A 17,863-nucleotide genomic window follows, 5' to 3' on the forward strand; every position below is an offset into this window, starting at 1 on the left:
AACGTTGTGTAGGAAGGGTAGAAGTTTCTGAAAGAGATGACTTTTTTTTTATTTTCCCTCCCTGGTATTTTCCTGCTCCTAATTAGAAACAACAACTTAATCTTAAGAGAGTTTATTTAAGAGCCTTCTGTCTTGTATGTGTTCTGCTGGTTCACCAGAATATCCTCTTGCCCACCTCATGGCTGCTGTCCCCCTGCACCCTGAAGCACGCCTTCCTCTTCCTCGGGGAGGATGCTTGCCTTCTCTGCATCAGTGTTGCAGGGGTGCGTGCTTGAGCTTCCTCCCCTGCTAGGCAGATGTCTGTTATAATGAAATGTACAAAAAAAAAAAAAAAAAAAAAAAAAAAGGGGGGGGGGGCCGGGCAATAATAAAGGCAGAGGAGTGTAATGTTATGGCTTGATTTGACAGGACCTCCTGCTGTTGCAGCTGCCAGTGCCAGCCATGGAATAGATTAATCTGTATTCCAACACGCCGCAGCTGAAGTCAAGATCGATCTAATTAGGGTGTTTTAAACACTGCTTGCATTCTGAAGTCTTCGTGCCTGTCTGGAGAGGGAAAGGCTCCTGAAAGCCCTGGTGATCCTGGTCTAAGCAGGACTTTGATGCAGCTGGGTGAGCACACGCAGTGTGACCTGCCTGGAACCAGGGACGTGGCTGGCAGGGCACGCTGCACTGCAGCGGCGGCATCGGGGGGAGCGGTGGGTAAGCCACTTGATGGGGCAGAAAGCAGCATGATCTACTTATAAGAAAGAGGCCTCTGTCTTCCCATATCCATGAAATTGTGAGATTCTGGGATGTTTATATGAAGAAAGTTGTTCTTGATGCATCCTACCTGCCAGCTGATGACTTGTTTCGTTAAAGGGACCTTGGTGGTGCTGAGCGTGGCTCATTTTGCTGTTTGCTTTTCAAAGGAAACATATTTAGTTGTTCTTGGAAACAGAGGCTAGGTAGCAACTTCTGCCTCTGGCCTTGTCTCTTGCCTTCCCTGACAATGAAGCTCTTTGTGCATGTGATGTGGACTTTGGCTGAGTGTTGACATGATTATTGAGAAGTTCCCAAAATATTCAGAGACAGGCAGGCTGCCCGAGGCATCGCCTGAGGGTGATGTGCAGCTTGTGGCCTCTCTTTGTCAGCTGAGATCAAAGCTGGGTAGCTGCAGGTTTTGCTTTCTGAGGACCCAGAACAGCACCAGCTACTAATAATTTTTCCAAAGAAGATCCGATCTGGAGCAAATATTGTGATTACGGGTTTTTAAAATTTTGTTATGTGAGAGATGTGTTGGTGCAGTCTGTGGGAATGTGGCGAGACCCCCACATCTGCAGAAGCCTTCACTCCCAGGTTAACACCTCTGGCTTCTGATTGCTTGTGTAAATGCTTTAACCTGTTAAATAATGGATTCAGCCACTTACCCTGTAGCACTTCTCTTACCCAAGATTTTCCCTGATTTTGGCTGGTGTCCTTGCACATGGATGTTGGTGTTTATTGGGCCAGGAGTTGCATTATAACGTAATTGTGATTTTTAGGGGGGAACATGAAACATGTGCTTCCCCCCCACCCCAGAAGCTGATCAAAAAAAAGTTTAGGTAGTTCAGAAATATTCCTGTAAAATATTTTTTTGAACACTTTGACCAGGTAAGTATTTCCTGGATTTTCTGCAGTGATGTGTTGAAAGAATAACCTCATTCTTAAAAAGCCTGCGTCAGCTCCTTTAGACTTCTCAGTAATTTTAAAGATTTTATCAATAAAATGGATAAATATCTGCATATGAGCACCAAAGCAAAAAAGATGGTTAAAATAACATTTCCTAGTAAAGGAATATTGAAATAAAGCAATGAAGATATATTATTGGTGAGAATATTACTACTAAAATACTCTGTCAACACTTCTAAATGCTTCCACAAAAAGAAGGTTTGGGAATAAGTAGTGTGAAATACAGAATGCTGTCTTCTTTCTAAAACAGCAAAGCATCTGTTGGGATAGACATTTATATAAAAAAAAGTCTTCATTTTGTTGTATTTTTTTCACCTTAGGAAAACAGGATCTTGCAGGGACTTCAGAGGTTTACAATATTTTTTTGATGTAGACACTTAATTTGGTGTTGCTTTTTGTGGAATAACTGTTTCTCTGCAGCGAGAGTGTGCACTGACATACCCAGAGCCATCCTTCACCCCCACGTTATCCTGTCAAAATGACAGAGCAGCCACACGGTGCTGGCCACCTGATAAACCTGTTATCTCCCCTGCTCCTCCTGCCAGCAGCTCTCCCAATCTCTTTGGTACATGAAAAATTGACACCACCTCGGGCAGAAATCTGTTTCTAAGGAAGCTACATTTATAAGTAGCTAATGAAATGGGGGGTGTGCGTGCATGTGTACAGCTTCTTCAGTTTGCTGCCCGTATGTAGCATGCAGATAATCTGCGCTGCAGAGAGGGCAGACACAACTTGGACAAGCAGCCTGTGTGACCTCGCCTTTCCACGGCCGCGTAAGCTGGCAGGTAGCGCAGAAGCTCCCTGCAAATATGTCGGGTTTGCTTGTTCTTTATACGCTGGTGCAATCGATCAAGGCTTCTTGTGGCTCCAGGCTAGGCAGCGCTGTGGAAATGCATGTTAAAGTGGTTTGATGGCAATAAAGTGATGATCCTTTTCCTCTGCACATTGCATTTTCCTCTCTGAAAATAACAAATCTTGGCGCCCCTTCTCTCCCCACCACCATGGGTGAGGAAATACGTATGGCTGTTACTTTTCATCAGTCTTTATCAGCAAGATTACAGCAAGGACATCTTGGAGATGTTACAGTTTTGAATATATTGAGATATCTAAAACATAAGGTCTGTGCTTAATGCAGACCCATAGGCAGTAAGTAATACCAAATGATTTGGCAAGGGAGAGAGACTCGTACCTCTCATTTGCTTCGTGCTGTTGTGCTTGGGGGTTTTTCCCCTGTATTAAAACCATATACCCTTCGATACCACCACCACCATCATTTCTGGTCTTGGCATACATTTTGCAAATGATCTGTATCTCTGCATCTGCTGTGATACCAGGGTGCGGAATTGCAGTGTGTGGCCGCTCTACTTCCCTTCTGCAAGAAAAAGAAGGCAGACAGCTTCCCTGGCTCCTTCCCTCTCCTCACATGGGGGTGAGGTGGACCCTCCCCCTGGAAACTACTCATGAGCAAAATGAGAAAGAGCCAGAGCATGAGAATTGTTACTTGAGAGCTTGACTTGAAATGTTTCAAACCAATATGGTTTTATAGAGAGAGTATATAAATTGCACATAAAACTGATGAATCCTACTGAGGAAACAAAGACACAGAGAAGCACTGTTATTGTACTGCACTGAAGTCTGGCGCAGCCAAATGTTAGTGGTTAAAGAAGCATATGGCACCCTATGTGGAAAAAGTGTGCTTTTGGAGAAGATCGTGTTGCTTGCTGTCCCTCAAGGAGCAAAGAGCTCGAGGTCCTGTTCTGAGCCCCACTTTGTGCATGGCGTTGGCGAGGGATGGCATCTGGGGGGGTGCTGGGACCTGGGCTCAGGAGGAGCTTCTGAAAGATGTGCAAGCGGCAGTGCCCCGCGACCTTTTGGGACCTCCTTTGGTGGTCTCCCGCCAAGGGACAGCCGTGTTCCTGCAGAAGCCCTCAAAGCACTGCTCCTCAGGAGACGGCCGGCACAGCTGTGGGTTCGAGGCACTCGGTTCGATCACCTTTCAGAGCATGGCTGGACGTTAACACAGGTGTCGTCTTGTGTGCTTGCAGTGTTGACTTTTTACTTGGCTCTAAGGTTTGCGCTGTAAAATATGACCCCTAAGCGCAATTGAGAAGACTGTAGAACACGTTTATTTGGTCGTTCCTTGTTTGTTGTGGCACATTCGTATTCATTCCACAGGATTTTCTGTAAATAAAAGCAGTTTGTTTGAGGATTTTTTCCTCTAGCTAATACCCTTTAAGTCTCTGCAGGGGCTGCATGCTGGCACAGTTATTTCTTTCTCAAGCTCTCCTGTTTCAATAGCTGACCCCTCTTTGGTAACCTTGAAGGTCATTTGAGCGACAGTGCTGGCTTTGGCCAGGTTTCCTTGTCACCCCAAGGGAGGAGGCAGCGTGCTGTGCCTTGAGCTGTGATGAAGGGTGTCAGAAGGAGTGTGTGTGCGGCTAGGCAGGCGTGCCAGCCTGGGGAGGTACGCTGGAGCAGAACTTGTGCTTTATGTAAGGTGCTTTTTTCAGGTCACCAAGGAAAAGCAGGATCAGCGTAGCAGGAGCAGTGCTGCAGAGCCCGAGGAGACCTAGCAAGCTGGGCTGCAATGGGCGAGAAGCTGTCTGTGCTCCCTGCAAACATGGCTTGCTGCGCCTGCTGCCGCTCTGCCTTCTCCCACCACTGATGAGAAAGAACCAGGGTTCCGCTTATCAACAGCTACATGCTGGAGTGCTAGTAGTAAATGTAATGCCATGTTATAGAGAAAATAAGCTCCTGTTCCTGATCTCAGCATGCAATTCTCATTTTGTATCTGTAGAACATGTCTGTTCCATCCTGGCCTCCCTTCTGCGAAACCTGAGAGGGCAGCAGAGGACACGGTTACTGAATAAATTCACAGAAAATGACAGTGAGAAGGTGAGTGCTGAGTCTGTGTCTGCAGCCTCTGGGCTGCCAGGCTGGGACGGTACTTGATAACAGCCAGATGCCTGTGTGTGCTCGCTAGGTTACTGCAAAGCTGCCTCTGCACCTGCCTACAGAGGCTTGTGCTCTCACAGGCCATTGTTCTCTCATTTGTGTTATCTACAAACTGGAAATGCCTGTAGTGCTTGGCCTGCCACATCACATGTGCTCTTGCTTTCTGGTGCTCCTGCACATGGTAGTAGCGGTTCTCAGTCTGGGTTGTATGTCTTTGTTGAAGCCTGACCATAGTGTGGTATGACGTTGTGCTGGCTTTCTGAGACCAGTGTGGAAAGGTGCTGTTTTTTCTAGTGAAACTCTTTTTGCAGAGAATTTAGAAATTGCTATAGTACACATCTAACATTCCCCATTGCTCTCCTAAAACGTGCCACTTTGGTGGTGTTTACTTTGGGAAATGATTTCCAAAATATTTACATGGTGGTGGATAGATCAAACAGCTGTAAAACAGAAACAGCAGATTTTGCAAACCAGGAATCCCAAGGAATTTGTAAATTTTACCATTGGGGAAATGCTAGTTTCTTAGTATTCCTCATTAGTGTGTCTTAAAGGTGTTTTTCACACTGTTCTACCAATTGTGGAAAATTTCCCATTACTAGATAGACTCTCAGTTGCCTAACGCAGTTCAGAGGAAGGCAGGAGAGCTGTAACATGTCTGATAAGCTTTACATTTAACATAAGCTTGGCTGCATACAGCGTAGGCAGAAAGGTCTGCTGAAGAAACCAGGGGAACTGGAGAACCACAACGCAGGAGAGCAAGTGAGCGAGCAAGGGACACGTGTCTCTTTGCTGCCTTTTAGCTGGAGCTGACGAGACCATATTGTCATACGGGATTACATTCAAATGCCTGCAGACTCAGCGTGCTCATCCAACCAACACTTGTACCATCCCTCTGTAATGTATTCCTTCCTGTGAGTGACAGAATTGCCTGTTTCTCTGGGAAGACTGCAGCTGGGAGGAAAACAAAATAGCATGAAGGATTAAAGATGATTTCATTGTTCTTTTTTCTTGCTTAGGTCTCTCTCTTCTTCACTTGCAGGTTGATAGGCTGATGGAACTGTATTTTAAGTACCTGGATGCAATGCAGGCAGCTGATAAGAAGATTGATGGAGAGAAACATGTATGTATTGCTTACGTTTTGCCAGCTCATGTCTATAATACCTCTGCACGTGTCATCTGTACAGAACTTCTGGCTCAGCCAGGTCACTCTTCTGAGTTGTGCCCTCGTACTTGTGCTGTTACCTCTTAATTCTTGTTGCCCTGTTCTCCAGCTTCCAGTTAACCTTAGATAAAATGGGCCGAGAACTTCCGTGCAGCAAGTGTTCTGGCCTTTTCTTAGCGTGAATTTTATGAGGAGGCCCCAAGTCCGTGCTTCAATTTGTCTTCACTTTTGCTTGGCTGCAATCTTGCTTGGTTTGGCAGATGGAGAGTAAGTGAAATGCAGAGAGACAATTACATGATAATGTGCGAGGCCTCCTACCCTGGTCTTTAGAGTTCTGATCAGCTGCAAGAAAGCGTCTATTTTGATTAGTTAGATGAGGCTGCAGCCAAAGGCGTGTGTACTCTCTGCACACCAGCAGTGAATCGTTTGAATGACATGAGCCTTGGTACCGCACAGTACTTTCTTGGAACTGAAGCTGGAACAGACTTTCTGAAAGAGAACGAGCTGTTGGAGTCAGGAAGCAGCTTGCAGAGCTGTTAGCGAGCTTGGCCAGCTTCCCACAAGATTATCTGTATCAGCACTGAAGAGGGTGTGAGATTGATTAGCACTGACGGAGAGTAATCACTGCAGCCGCTGTCCCTGCACACGGGTGAGCTCAGCGTGCCACGGGCTGCAGCCCCCCGCCAGGCTCCGACAAACAGCTGTCTGCCCACTGCCAAGGCCGCTTCTCTGGGCACTGGCAAACATTCCGAGGGCATTGGAGCGCTGCTGCTGCTCAAAAAGGCACGGGGGTGAGTGATGAATGGAGTGGCTTTGCTGCCAGCGGTTCAGGCTCCATATGGGCAGCTGCAGCTTCACAAATGAACGGTGGCCTGAAGAAAAACAGCATTTACCCTTTCCTGCTATCCCTCCACACTCCGTTCATCCTTCTCAGAACAGAGCAAGAAATTTATTCTTTACATTTCAGTGTTGGTGTGTGGGATTTAGGACTCAAAAAACAGAATGGATTTTTCTGGCTGAAGTCTTGCGGTGTATTGGCAGCTGCTATCCAGAGACCTTCAACGCAACACACAGAGCAAGTGTATGTGCCCTTTATCCAAAAAGATCCTGAAGCAATCTGCAAATGTTAACACCTGTAGCAAACAGCCAGCACAGTGCAGGGGTGAAGGGAATTTGAGTGTGAAGAAGCTTGTGTAGAAGCTCTTTAATTAATAGTATTAACCCATTCGTGTCTACTGATGCACAAGAGAGGAGAAACCAAAGAACCTCAGGTTTTCCTCCTATATCCAGAAGGCCACTGTGCTTTTGCCCTGGTGCAGGGTCTATAGGCTGAAGCGACTGGAATTAAATGGATCTCAGTTCTTCACTTCTATTAGAACTAATAACAGGATTTGGCAGAAACATCTCATAAGTGCAATGTGTTGGGCACAACGTGTATGAAATATGATGTTGAGGGTCATTCCTAGCTTGGAACGTTCTTGGAATTATAGTTTGCTTTGTTTTGTAGTATCCTCAAATGGTCAGTGGGACACGGTCTCCTGAGATCTGAAGCGTCTGGAGCATTTTCCCCACGCAGAAGTAGGCAAATTCTGTCTGTCAAATCACAGCATTCTCTGGCTGTGACAGGATTTATGGAGCACTTTAATGTTTGTAGTTGTGGCACATGAATCATTGAAGTGGATGGCATGAACACTTCAGAAACTGTGCTCTGTCGCTTGGGGGCTTTTGACATTCCTCTTGCAGTAGAGGACATAGTACCCCAAAAATATGGTATATAGGTCCCTGCCTTTCTCCCTGCCGCAAAGAAAAGTGATACCTGATGATGTTTTACAGGCTGAGCCTATACTGGTGAGAGCGAGATCCAAGTCTGATGGACAGAGTATGCTGGTGTAAGTCTTGAATTACAAGAAGTGAAAACCTGATTAGGCAAGGAATGACTGAGTGTATCATACCTGACGTTTTATCTTGTCCTGGTTTTGGTAGTGATTACCCTAATTGCCATCTGAAAACCAGCAGCAAAGTCCATGTGAGCATTTGTCTCCAACACCTGATGCCTGTCTTAGCACTTTTCTTAGAGTTTTTTAGTTAATGAAACTTAGAAATATCTTGCCCCCTGCTCAAATTCTTTAATTCGTTCTGTAGGAAATTGTGCAAAATCCTGTGGCTTTTAACTACCTCTGAAATGAGGTACAATTACAGGTGGCAACAATAGCCTTAGTGATCTCTAAAGATGGTAGGAAAAGACAGGAGATGGTTTAATATTTTTATAGTTCCACAGAAAATTATGCTCAGCAGGTTTATTCGATAAAATATTCTCACCAGACACTTTGCACTATAATGACTTACAAATTACATGCTAATTGTGCTACAGTTAAGTCATTCCATCCTTTGAAAGGAAGAGGTGGAACTCCTAGCATGAGAGCAAGGCCCACAGATTGGGCTAACTGAAATAGGAATTTGTATTACCCCATCCTTCCAGCTTGGTTTAGAAGGACTGAATTGCCTGGCGTGGCACTGAGGGCAGGACGTAGTGTCCTGGCAGGGGCGGTGTTAGGGCAAGTGCAAGCGTGCAGCCGTGTTCGTGGGAGGGCGTGCGCGTTGCGAGTGTGGCTGTATTCGCGCTGCCGGTGTGGTGAGCTTTGCCAGCAAACGGCCAGCAAGCTGAGGTAAGATTTGAACTTTCTTGCTGAGACTAGTGGGTCTTTCTAGATGACTGTCCTAACATGGCTTCTGCTTCATGCTGCTGAAGTTGAGCTCCTGCTTTTGCAGGAGCTGCTGCTGTGTTTCTCCTGACTCAGAAGCAGTGGTTTGCTTTGCAGCAATCGCAGTGAGCTTTTCAGCCCTTGCAGACTGGTGGCTCAATTTACAGAAATTCAAGCGTGTTTCTGCTTATAAGGCAGAAATGAACAAAGTCCTTCCCACAGCAGAGGGCTCTGATGGTTTCTTGTGTGGTTCTGAGAGCTTCTTGGTCACCTTGGTATGACCTGGATGCGTGCTGGCAGCAGAGTCTGTGCCTGGCTAGGGCTCACTCCTAACCATTCTGTGTTTCAAGGAATGTGGTGGTCGGTCTGCCGAAGAGACCATGACTTCTGCAGCCTCTGCACATGAAAGAGGCTTCTGGGGAAATTATCATCAGAGCTGTGAGCTGAAAGCAGATGGTCCTGGACAGTCCTGGTTACAATGGTGTGATTTCACCCATGACTTCTGCTTGCCCCTCTCCTGTTGCAAGCGTCAGTCTCTTGTCTCCTGCATATCCTTTTAGACCAAGGGCTCAGTGATGACTCTGAGCTTTGCTATTAGCCAGTGGTCTGAAAGCACCTCCTGAGCGTGGCTTGCATCACTTACCCCATTGCCAGGGAGGGGCAAGAGTCTGTACTTGCTGTAAAAGACAAGTTGTGAGAGTTGTTTTCGTGCATGGCCGTTCAGAGCCACCTCCTCTGACCACCTGGACTGGCCTCACTGTCCCACCCAGTAAGGAAGTAAAACCAGGATCCCTTCGGCTCTGCCCAGCCTTGTTGCATGTGCTGGGGAAGGTGAACGATAGGTAAGGGAGGAGAAGGATGTGGAGAATCTTTTGGGCCCTACTCCAGTGACTACGTGGAGCAGATGTGATCTTCTGTATCGCATTGGCAGATCCATTGTGTCTAGGTTTTGAGTCTTGACACCTTGAGGCCTGTCAGTCCTGGCTCATTAGTGTGAGAGAAGCTCATTTTAGCTTCACAGAAGCCCATCTTATTGCTGTCTTCTCCCATCAGCGAGGGGCATCTCAGTACGTATTGCTGGCAGATTAGAAATGGCATCTGAGTGCTCATTTGGAGGTTAGTCACTTGACAGCTTTGAAAGAGAGACAAAGTGGAAAGGTGGCTATTCGGTACTGTACTGGGAGGCAGATTAGCATTTAAAGGGTAGTTGTGATTTTCAAAAGAAAGACTGTGAAAAAGTACCTTAAAACTGTACTTGTCTTCTAATTAATACCTGCTTAATTTACTGGCACAAAATAATCTTGCTTCTCTGTCAAGAGGGCCTGTTGTAACTGTTGCCTTCTCTGTGTAATCAAGACAGCAGTTGTCTGGATTCAGCTCCTGTGCCACGCTTGGATCAGAATACAGAACAGACATGGTCTTTGTTTCCCGCTCTGGAGATTCAAAATCCTGGCCCGTGGATATCTTTCTGTTCAGGAATTTAGCACTGTTGAGAAGAGTAGCCAATAAGCTTGTGTACCGTGAGGAGGGTAAGCGGTAGCTCAGGAATGAGTGCTTGCCGTCTTTTTTGAATCGTTTTTTTTTTTTGAGATTTCAGTCAGTATTCCAATCTCTTGCTAGCCAGACTCAGCATTGCTTAGCTTTAGAGACCAGATTTGATGAGATTCCTGCAATTTGGCAAGGGTATAGGGTGAGGAAAGTCACTCCTTGTGCACAGTTGGATTTTTCTTTTACTGGCAAGAGCTTGCATGCAAGCTTTGCCCAGTCATGCCTGTGCCCATCATTTTGAGAACCTGAAGTAAATTACAGTTGTGCAAATGCTGGAGTCTACAGGAGCTGATGCTAAAGCATCCTGGAGCATAGCCAAAACAATTGACCTTATGGCATTGGTAACTCGGCATTGGTTTTTAATCTGAACTTGGTCTTTCACTGGCAAACTAGATTTCTAAGAGGAAAGGAGAAGTATTTCATTACCTGTGCTTTCCTCTCTCACTTTCAGGAGGTGGTGGTAAACAGCTGTACTTCGAAGTCACTTGTTCAGATTTCTATATGGCGAACATCCGTCATGCTCTCTCCAGTGAGAAGTGCATGGGGTTAATTTTCCTTCATGTGCCTAAAGGACCCTACTTACAATTAGATGCAAGGACTTGGCTTGATAAATCAGGGAAATTTGGTAGCCTGTATCAGCTTTGGTGCTGGTGACCTTGCTTGTGTTTGCCTGGCGCCTGCGCACCCTGAGGAAGCGCTTCTTGTTGAGCGTTCCAGGTACAGTGCTCTCACTGGTGATGGCTCTAATGAGAAAATATTGCTGCGCTGGTATGTGCCCACCTGCCAGACGGCTGCATAATAAATCACACAAGCTGCAGTGAGCCAGCGAGGTCTGACAAGCTGCTTCCTTTATTTAAGAACAAAACCAAAAACCAAACCCCAAAATGCAAAGGGTCGCACATGCGATCAGTTATTTCGGCCTGTCGGTCTCTGTGAAAATGGGCAGCAGGTCCAGCGGCAGACATGGCCAGCCTTTCTCAGGGGGACGCTCTCTGAGCTTATTGCAGGCTGCCTTTGCAAGTGCTTTGAAGAAGATGCTCTGTCTGAACAAGACGAGTGGAATGGCCTCTTGTGTTCTGCCTTTGGGCAGGTCTCGCTAGTGAAACACCGTTCTGTGCAGAGGAAAAATGAACTGTCGGCATTCCCATGGGAGCCAGTGGTCTTCTGCTAACAGACCCCGGCTGGGGTTTTGCCCCCTCAGTATCACTGACAAATGAAGCTGGAAGAACAAGGCTGGACATGGAAACACTGTACTTGTGCAGGAGATTGTTGGACCTGGTTTCTCATTCATCGGTCACTAATGAAGTTGGAAACCTGATAGGTCTTTACAGCTGCTGGAGTAATGTTCTGCACTGCTTAACAGCACCCTCAAATGGCCAGTAAAAGCGCAGGTTTTTCGTTACATTTTGACAAAGAACTTATAAATAATAGATACACAGGTTTGTTTCATATTCACAGTCTTTAATCGCTCAATTTAGAAATGTAAGTTGTATGTTTAAATCAAAATTTTAATTTGCAGATGACCACACTTCACAACCAGGAAAGGCAAAACCTTGTTCAAAACGAAATGAAATGTTTTGTAAATTTAAATGAATTATTAAAAGTACTTATTTGGTGAGAAATATATGGAACGTTTTGGGGAACAAAGTGTTTCTTAAAAAACTGCAAATATCACCAATATTTTGCCAACGCTAATGAGAACTACTTTGAGAGGCAGTCATCGCACCTTTTCTTTGTGTTGCTTTACAGGACATGGTGCGTCGGGGAGAGATAATAGATGATGACATGGAAGACGAATTCTATCTCCGTCGCCTGGATGCCGGTCTCTTTGTTCTACAGCTCATTTGTTACATCATGGCAGAGATCTGTAATGCCAATGTTCCCCAGGTAAAGCTATATACAAGGTTGGCAGATCATCTGTGTTTACATCCATGATACAAACAGGACACTAAATCCTTGCAAATACTGCCTTACTGAGTAATCTTACCTTTAATCCCTTTGTTGGGAGGAAACCTCCTGCTTATTGCACTTGTGCCCATATAGCTTCATTAAGTTATAGCAGTTAGGAGGGCATTAGTGGGTAGAGAAGCTGATCGTTGTCACTGAATTCATACAGTCTGCCATGAGCGAGGTCACAGTTTGAAATGAAAGGCCCTGCTTATGCCATGCTGAGAGAGTAGTGGAAGGAGAGGTTCTCTCAGAAGGTCTCACAAAGGCACAGGCTACAACAAGTGACTTTTCTTGATTTGTGAAAATGCTGCATCTCTGCTGGTGTGAATACAGTGGGGGTTTGTGAATATTGTATGTGGTTACTTGTACCCGTGCCACATGCCTTCCTGAACGTTTCTGAGTAGGTGCTCTGAGACTGTGGGCTAGCAAGCCTGAGGTGGGTTTTGTGGTGTTCAGGGTTTCTGCTCTTCCCTCAAAATGGGAAAAAGTGGGGTTATGCATGGTTTTGTGTTGTATTGAAGACTACTTTCTTCTCTTTCCTATCCTACATCAGATTCGTCAGAGAGTCCATCAGATTCTGAACATGAGAGGCAGCTCCATTAAAATCGTTCGACACATCCTAAAGGGTGAGTTGAGATATTCCTGTGCATGTGTCTCATCTCTACCAGGGATGGCTTGGTCATCGCTTTGCAGAACGAGCCTTCACATGTAATTCTCCTTGACTTCATGAGCACCTTCAGGCAGCAGTTGAGTAGTGTTCTGAGATCTGGGCAAGGCTAGAATCACCCTGATGAGAGGTGTGCTTTACCTCGGAGTTAGGACACTTGGTGTTGGCTGCTGTCATGGAACAGCACATCCGTTTTCATGCTGCCATCAGCTGCAGACTGGCTGGAACTCGCTGCTAACATTAACACTAGAGTAAATATTTAAGAGAAGTGTATATGCATGCTAGAGGGAAGAATAGTGGAGTCTCATCTTTCATTAACATGGCCCTGCACTTTACCATCTGCACCATATTAGTATCCATGGTGTATTTGTCTTGTTCTTAGCGTCAGATTAATATGGATTATAGCATTAAAGTATCCTCTGTAGCTTTAAAACGTAGCTGTTGTTATTTGCAATCCCAGTTTTAAAGTACTGCTTGTTATTTTTAATGCTTATGTTGAATTAGAGCAATGCTTATTTGAGCTGTGGCTCTCAGCTGTAGCCTGCTGTCCTTCAGCAGAAGCAGCCAATTGAACTGGGGAGGAAGACAGGGCTCAGACTCTCCCCACGGCCCCCTCTGAGCTGCAAAGCTTAGCTGGAGCAGCTGGTAATCTGCTGCCCACCACAGATGCCTCCTTATTAGCAGAGGGTTGTGCAGGACGTCTTCTGCTCCTGAGGGCTGTGCTGTTTTTGGTGAGGGGTAAGAAGTCCTCTTTTCTGGAGAGAAAGGAAGGCTGGCAGCAACTCTGGGGTGCTGGGCTATGGTTGTGTTGTTTCCGTGTCTCTGCTTTCTTTGGCAGTAACAACGATGTTCTCCTGACTGTTTCTGCCCCCCTCAGCCCCCTCATCACTGGCCAGTACAGGCAGCTTTTTCTTGCAGATCCTGTTGGTTTTCTTCCTTCCTGTATGCAGGAAGAAGGGGGATCAGAAGGATGGCGTGGTATGATGAAATTAAGAGTGATTTTGCGACTGTGTGAGATTACCTGCAGGTATAGGCAATCTCTTTGGCCCTTGTCCTTTGCCAGCAAGTGCCAGTTAATGCCTGCTGATGAACAGGGGGGACTGGATAGGATATCTTTGCTGATGTTAATTATGATACTTGACAGTGCCTGCCTCCCAACTGTCCATTTCCAGATTTAGAGCCTGGCTCTCACCCACGTTCAGATTCTCATGCTTGACCCAGGCCAAGGGTGCCCAAGGGATTCGTCTGCACACCTCGCTGTATTTACACACCTCACGTTCATGTCTTTGGTTTGTTGATTTACATACCAAGATGAATTGGTGGGCAGCTGCATTAAAATTTCATCTGATTCTTTCTTTCACAGACAGTGACTTGCATTGTGAAACTTCTTCAGTGGTTTTATCATGTCTTGCAAGCTGTGGATTGTACAGTAGGTTCAGTACTCTCAGCAGTAACGTTTTCTCTGCCTGAAGAGGCCACACGTGGCTTGTTAATAATACAGCTGACAGACACAGTATTTGGGGCTCTGTCTCCAGCTCTCCCCAACTCTTATGCTTGCCAATTTTAGAGACTTTTGCCATTGCAACTGTCAATGACCTTAGAAATAAATTTGTTGGCAGGCCCTTGTGAAATACTGCAGTGGGGCCCAGAAGATTCCTGCCAGGTAGGAGCAGCACTGAGTCACCTGCAGTCTGTGCTGGTGACATTTTTTCCAGTAGTTACACACCTGTGTCCAAATATGTTGTCAGTGTAGATTCCACCAACTTTCATGTAAGTGACAACACGGACGAGTTACCTGCCTCTCCAGAGTTGTCAGTTTGTTGAATGCTGCCTGGCTGCTGGAGTGGTGGTTTGGTGGTGGACCCTGGCAGTGTGCCTCCCGGGGGGCTGGGGCCAGCGGGGGATTTCCAGAATTTAATTGGTGTCAGAACTGTACGACCCTATCCCAAATGACTGAGAGATCAGGAGCCCTGAGCCTTGGCTGGAACATTTCCAGGGCCCCTTTCCAACTTGCTGTAGGACAGATGAGGGCTGATTATTTTTACTTTTGTTAAGTGTTTTGCTCTTGTTCAGTTTTTATTTCTATTTTTGCATACTAATTAGGTGCTTGGTTTTAGTTTGATTTTTATGGCCTACATATTCTCCATGTTTCTCTGGCAACCTGACAGCTGATGGATCCCTTGGGGTTGCTCAGAATTACTTATGATGCAAGCAAGGAAGCAAGACTGTTTTCTTTTGGTAGGGCTTTCAAGGGGGAGGAGTGGGCAGGGAATAAGTGAAGGCTCATTAAATGCATTTCTGCAGACTGACCAGTCCTCCCACAGTTCCTTTTTCTTGAAGAGAAGCATCACTTGTAACGGGACAGTTAGTTTATCCTTTGGAAGAAAATGACTGACCAGTGTGTGTGCCTTGGCTGGGGGGATGCTTTGGGGATGGAGACTGGTCTTCATGACAGCAAAGTGGTGTCTGCATCTTGGGGCAGCGCATGGTCTTCATCTCTCTTGTTGGCAATGGAGCGAGGCATGGACCTCTCTAAGTAGCGATACTCAGCCCAGGAATGGGAAGGTGCACTGTTCCTTATGGATCGGCAGAGACCAGCCTTGGCACCTGCTGCCTTTGGGAGCTGCTGTCAGAGGAGCCCTGCAGAATCGGAGATGCAGAGGTCCCTCGCCAGAAGCGCTGCAGTGTGATGCCTTGTTAAACATCTGGTTTCAGTGAAGGTAGTGGGCCCATCAGGGAGCCCGGGGGGGTGGAATGCCTACTGAATGTTATAAACTAAACCTGTTAGCATGGGTAATCAAAAAGAAAAGGTAGGTATGTTATGAGGACTGTGCTAAATTTGGCCTGTGGTCCCTCAGTATGTGCAGGTTTTATAGCTTCCAATATCCATTACAAGCTTCAATATTTCCCTATTGATTTTTACTGTTCTGTAACCATTGTATTTTGTCTAATGAAGCAGAAACCAATCTTAGGTCCTTTCCCTTTGTGTAGCTACAGCAATGTGTAAGCTCTGTTTAACTGTTGGCAGGGGGAGCTTACATTTGATTTTTTTTTTTGCTGTCTCACTGAAGTGGTGGAATTTTAAATAAAAAAAAGTAAATACATAAAACCTCAGTGGAAGATTATTTTTTTTTAAGCCTCATTCTTGGGGGGTTTATCTGGTCTCTTCAAGTCAGCATTAGCAACTGTTGGTAACCCAGCAAACAGTCTTGCCTTGGGAGTCACTGGGATTTTAGTCTTACAAACCTTAAATATTTAGAGGGGAAAATGCTGAGCTTTTGGGCAATCTTAGAGGAATTTGTGGCTTACTTTTGTCTGAGTGATCCCACGGGGATGATAGGGCAGTGTCATTAGCGGCACTGGCAGTTTCCCTGCTTGAGTTGTATTGTGTGTTCAAGTACTCTGGCAGTCCTTAAAGCTAAAACGGGCGCTGGGCCAGGAGCCGGTGGGTGCCTGGGGCACAGGGCTCTGCCTGCAGCCAGGGCTGCCCCAGCGCCGCGCCAGGCTCAGGGACCACATCCATCCCTCACGCGGGTATCCTGAGCTGTCGAGAGGTAGCAGCAGACAGGGAAACGTTGCCCTTGGGCTGCAATAAACACAGGCAATTGCAGTTGCTGCATCTGTTTCAGAGGCACTTACTCTGACAAAGCACGGCTGGGGACAGAGCCTGCCTCCCCGCCAGCTCCCCATGGGAACACAGCTGCTGACAGAGCGCTGGTGCTGCCTGAAGGGGACAGGAGAACCTGAGCTAAACGCTGGCCTTAGCTGGCACTTTTTCCCTGGAAGGTAACCCCGGGAGACTGCCACAGTGGGGTTTATCTCCTGCCAGAAGCGGGTGGCAGGTTTGGATCCCCAGATGCTGCGGTGCAGCCCTTTGCTGGGGTGTGGAAACCGCAGCAGAGCTGAAGCTGGGTTGCTGGGGCCTTGTCCTTATGCAATTAGCTAATATGCAGGTGGCCACAATGCACCTATTCGCTTTATGCTGTCTTTAAGTGCAATGGAGAGTTTCCCCTCCATGGGAGGAAGAGTGCCCTGTGCTGGTCCCCCTTCTCCAGGGCAGCGAGGAGGTTAGGTTCACTTGCAGCAAACCTCAGCATTACCCACCTGCTCTGGTTACAGGTACTGTAGCAGTTTATAAATATTAAAAGGATTTCTCCCAGAGGCCCTGGCAAAGAACTCCGCTTCTTGTACATGGAGAGAGAGAGCACACACAGGAGGGAAGACTCCCACATCAGCTAACTTCTCCTTGTCCTCACTCTTTTCAGTGCTCATATAATAAAGGCTTTGATGGAGCTCAGAAGCATGTAGCAGTGCTGAACATATAAATATTAAAGCAAACTTTCTACAGCAACTTACCATTCAGATGCTGAATACAAGCTGTTCTGTTTGTTTAGGAAGAGAGGAAAGAATGTGAGAAGGCGGAGGCTGGAAAACACTGTCTAACCAGGCAGTCTGCTCCTGATTTACTAAGATTTGTTCAGCTCCTTGCTTTTGCAGCTCAAAACCTGCTTTTTTTATTTTTTCTTTTTGAACCATCTTTGAATATGCAGGTGCTGGTGGCAGGAAGGAGGGAGCTGGTACAGGCATGAGAGCTGCCAGCTTTAAATGAATGTCAGGAAGGAGAGCTGCAGAGGACGCTTTGTTTCCGTGGAATTGGTCCTGTGTATGGATGTGCAAGACTTTGATCAGGGTCTGGTATCCTCTGCCTGAAGACAAAGAGTTTGTTTTGTAGTTAAATCTGAAGTGGTGTTATCTTCGGTATGGGTTAAAAGCACTTGTAGATTGGGGAATTGGTCTCTACTTGACAAAAATCCTCATTCAGGATGCTTGGATAACAGACAGGTTCATGTCATCGGGGTTAGGAATGTTTAATGGTTGTGTAACAGCCCCTGCCTGACCTTCCTGTGTGGTACTTGGGGTTAGAAGGGGCCTGGAAAGCCAGCGGTGTCCAGGACTGTTTGCATTTTGTGGGCTGAAAGAGGCCATTGATAGGACTGTCCAGTTTGAACAGCTGCCAGTGGGCTGCTCCACTGGGATAGCTGAGGAGTTAGGAGGAGCACCTAGACTGTCACCTTTCTGAATGGTGAGGTGCTGCAGAACGCGGAACGGGTGCTGCTGCCTCGTGGTGCTAGTGTCTGCTCGGGCTCGTAGTGCTGCTTAGTGATGAGAG

General features: G+C 46.4%; 1 protein-coding gene across 1 annotated transcript in view; it reads left to right on the forward strand.

Moving 5' to 3' along the window:
• The window catches only part of CTNNBL1 (catenin beta like 1), a 55,646-nt gene that overhangs the window by 37,275 nt on the left and 508 nt on the right, over positions 1 to 17,863 (forward strand). Inside the window, exons 12-15 of the mRNA XM_037402107.1 lie at positions 4,507 to 4,604; positions 5,704 to 5,784; positions 11,826 to 11,963; positions 12,580 to 12,652. Of these exons, the coding sequence (XP_037258004.1) occupies positions 4,507 to 4,604; positions 5,704 to 5,784; positions 11,826 to 11,963; positions 12,580 to 12,652 (390 nt within the window). The remainder of the gene's footprint in view (positions 1 to 4,506; positions 4,605 to 5,703; positions 5,785 to 11,825; positions 11,964 to 12,579; positions 12,653 to 17,863) is intronic.

This window comes from Falco rusticolus, chromosome 10 (assembly GCF_015220075.1).
Source record: "Falco rusticolus isolate bFalRus1 chromosome 10, bFalRus1.pri, whole genome shotgun sequence".
NCBI classification, from domain to species: Eukaryota; Metazoa; Chordata; class Aves; order Falconiformes; family Falconidae; genus Falco; species Falco rusticolus.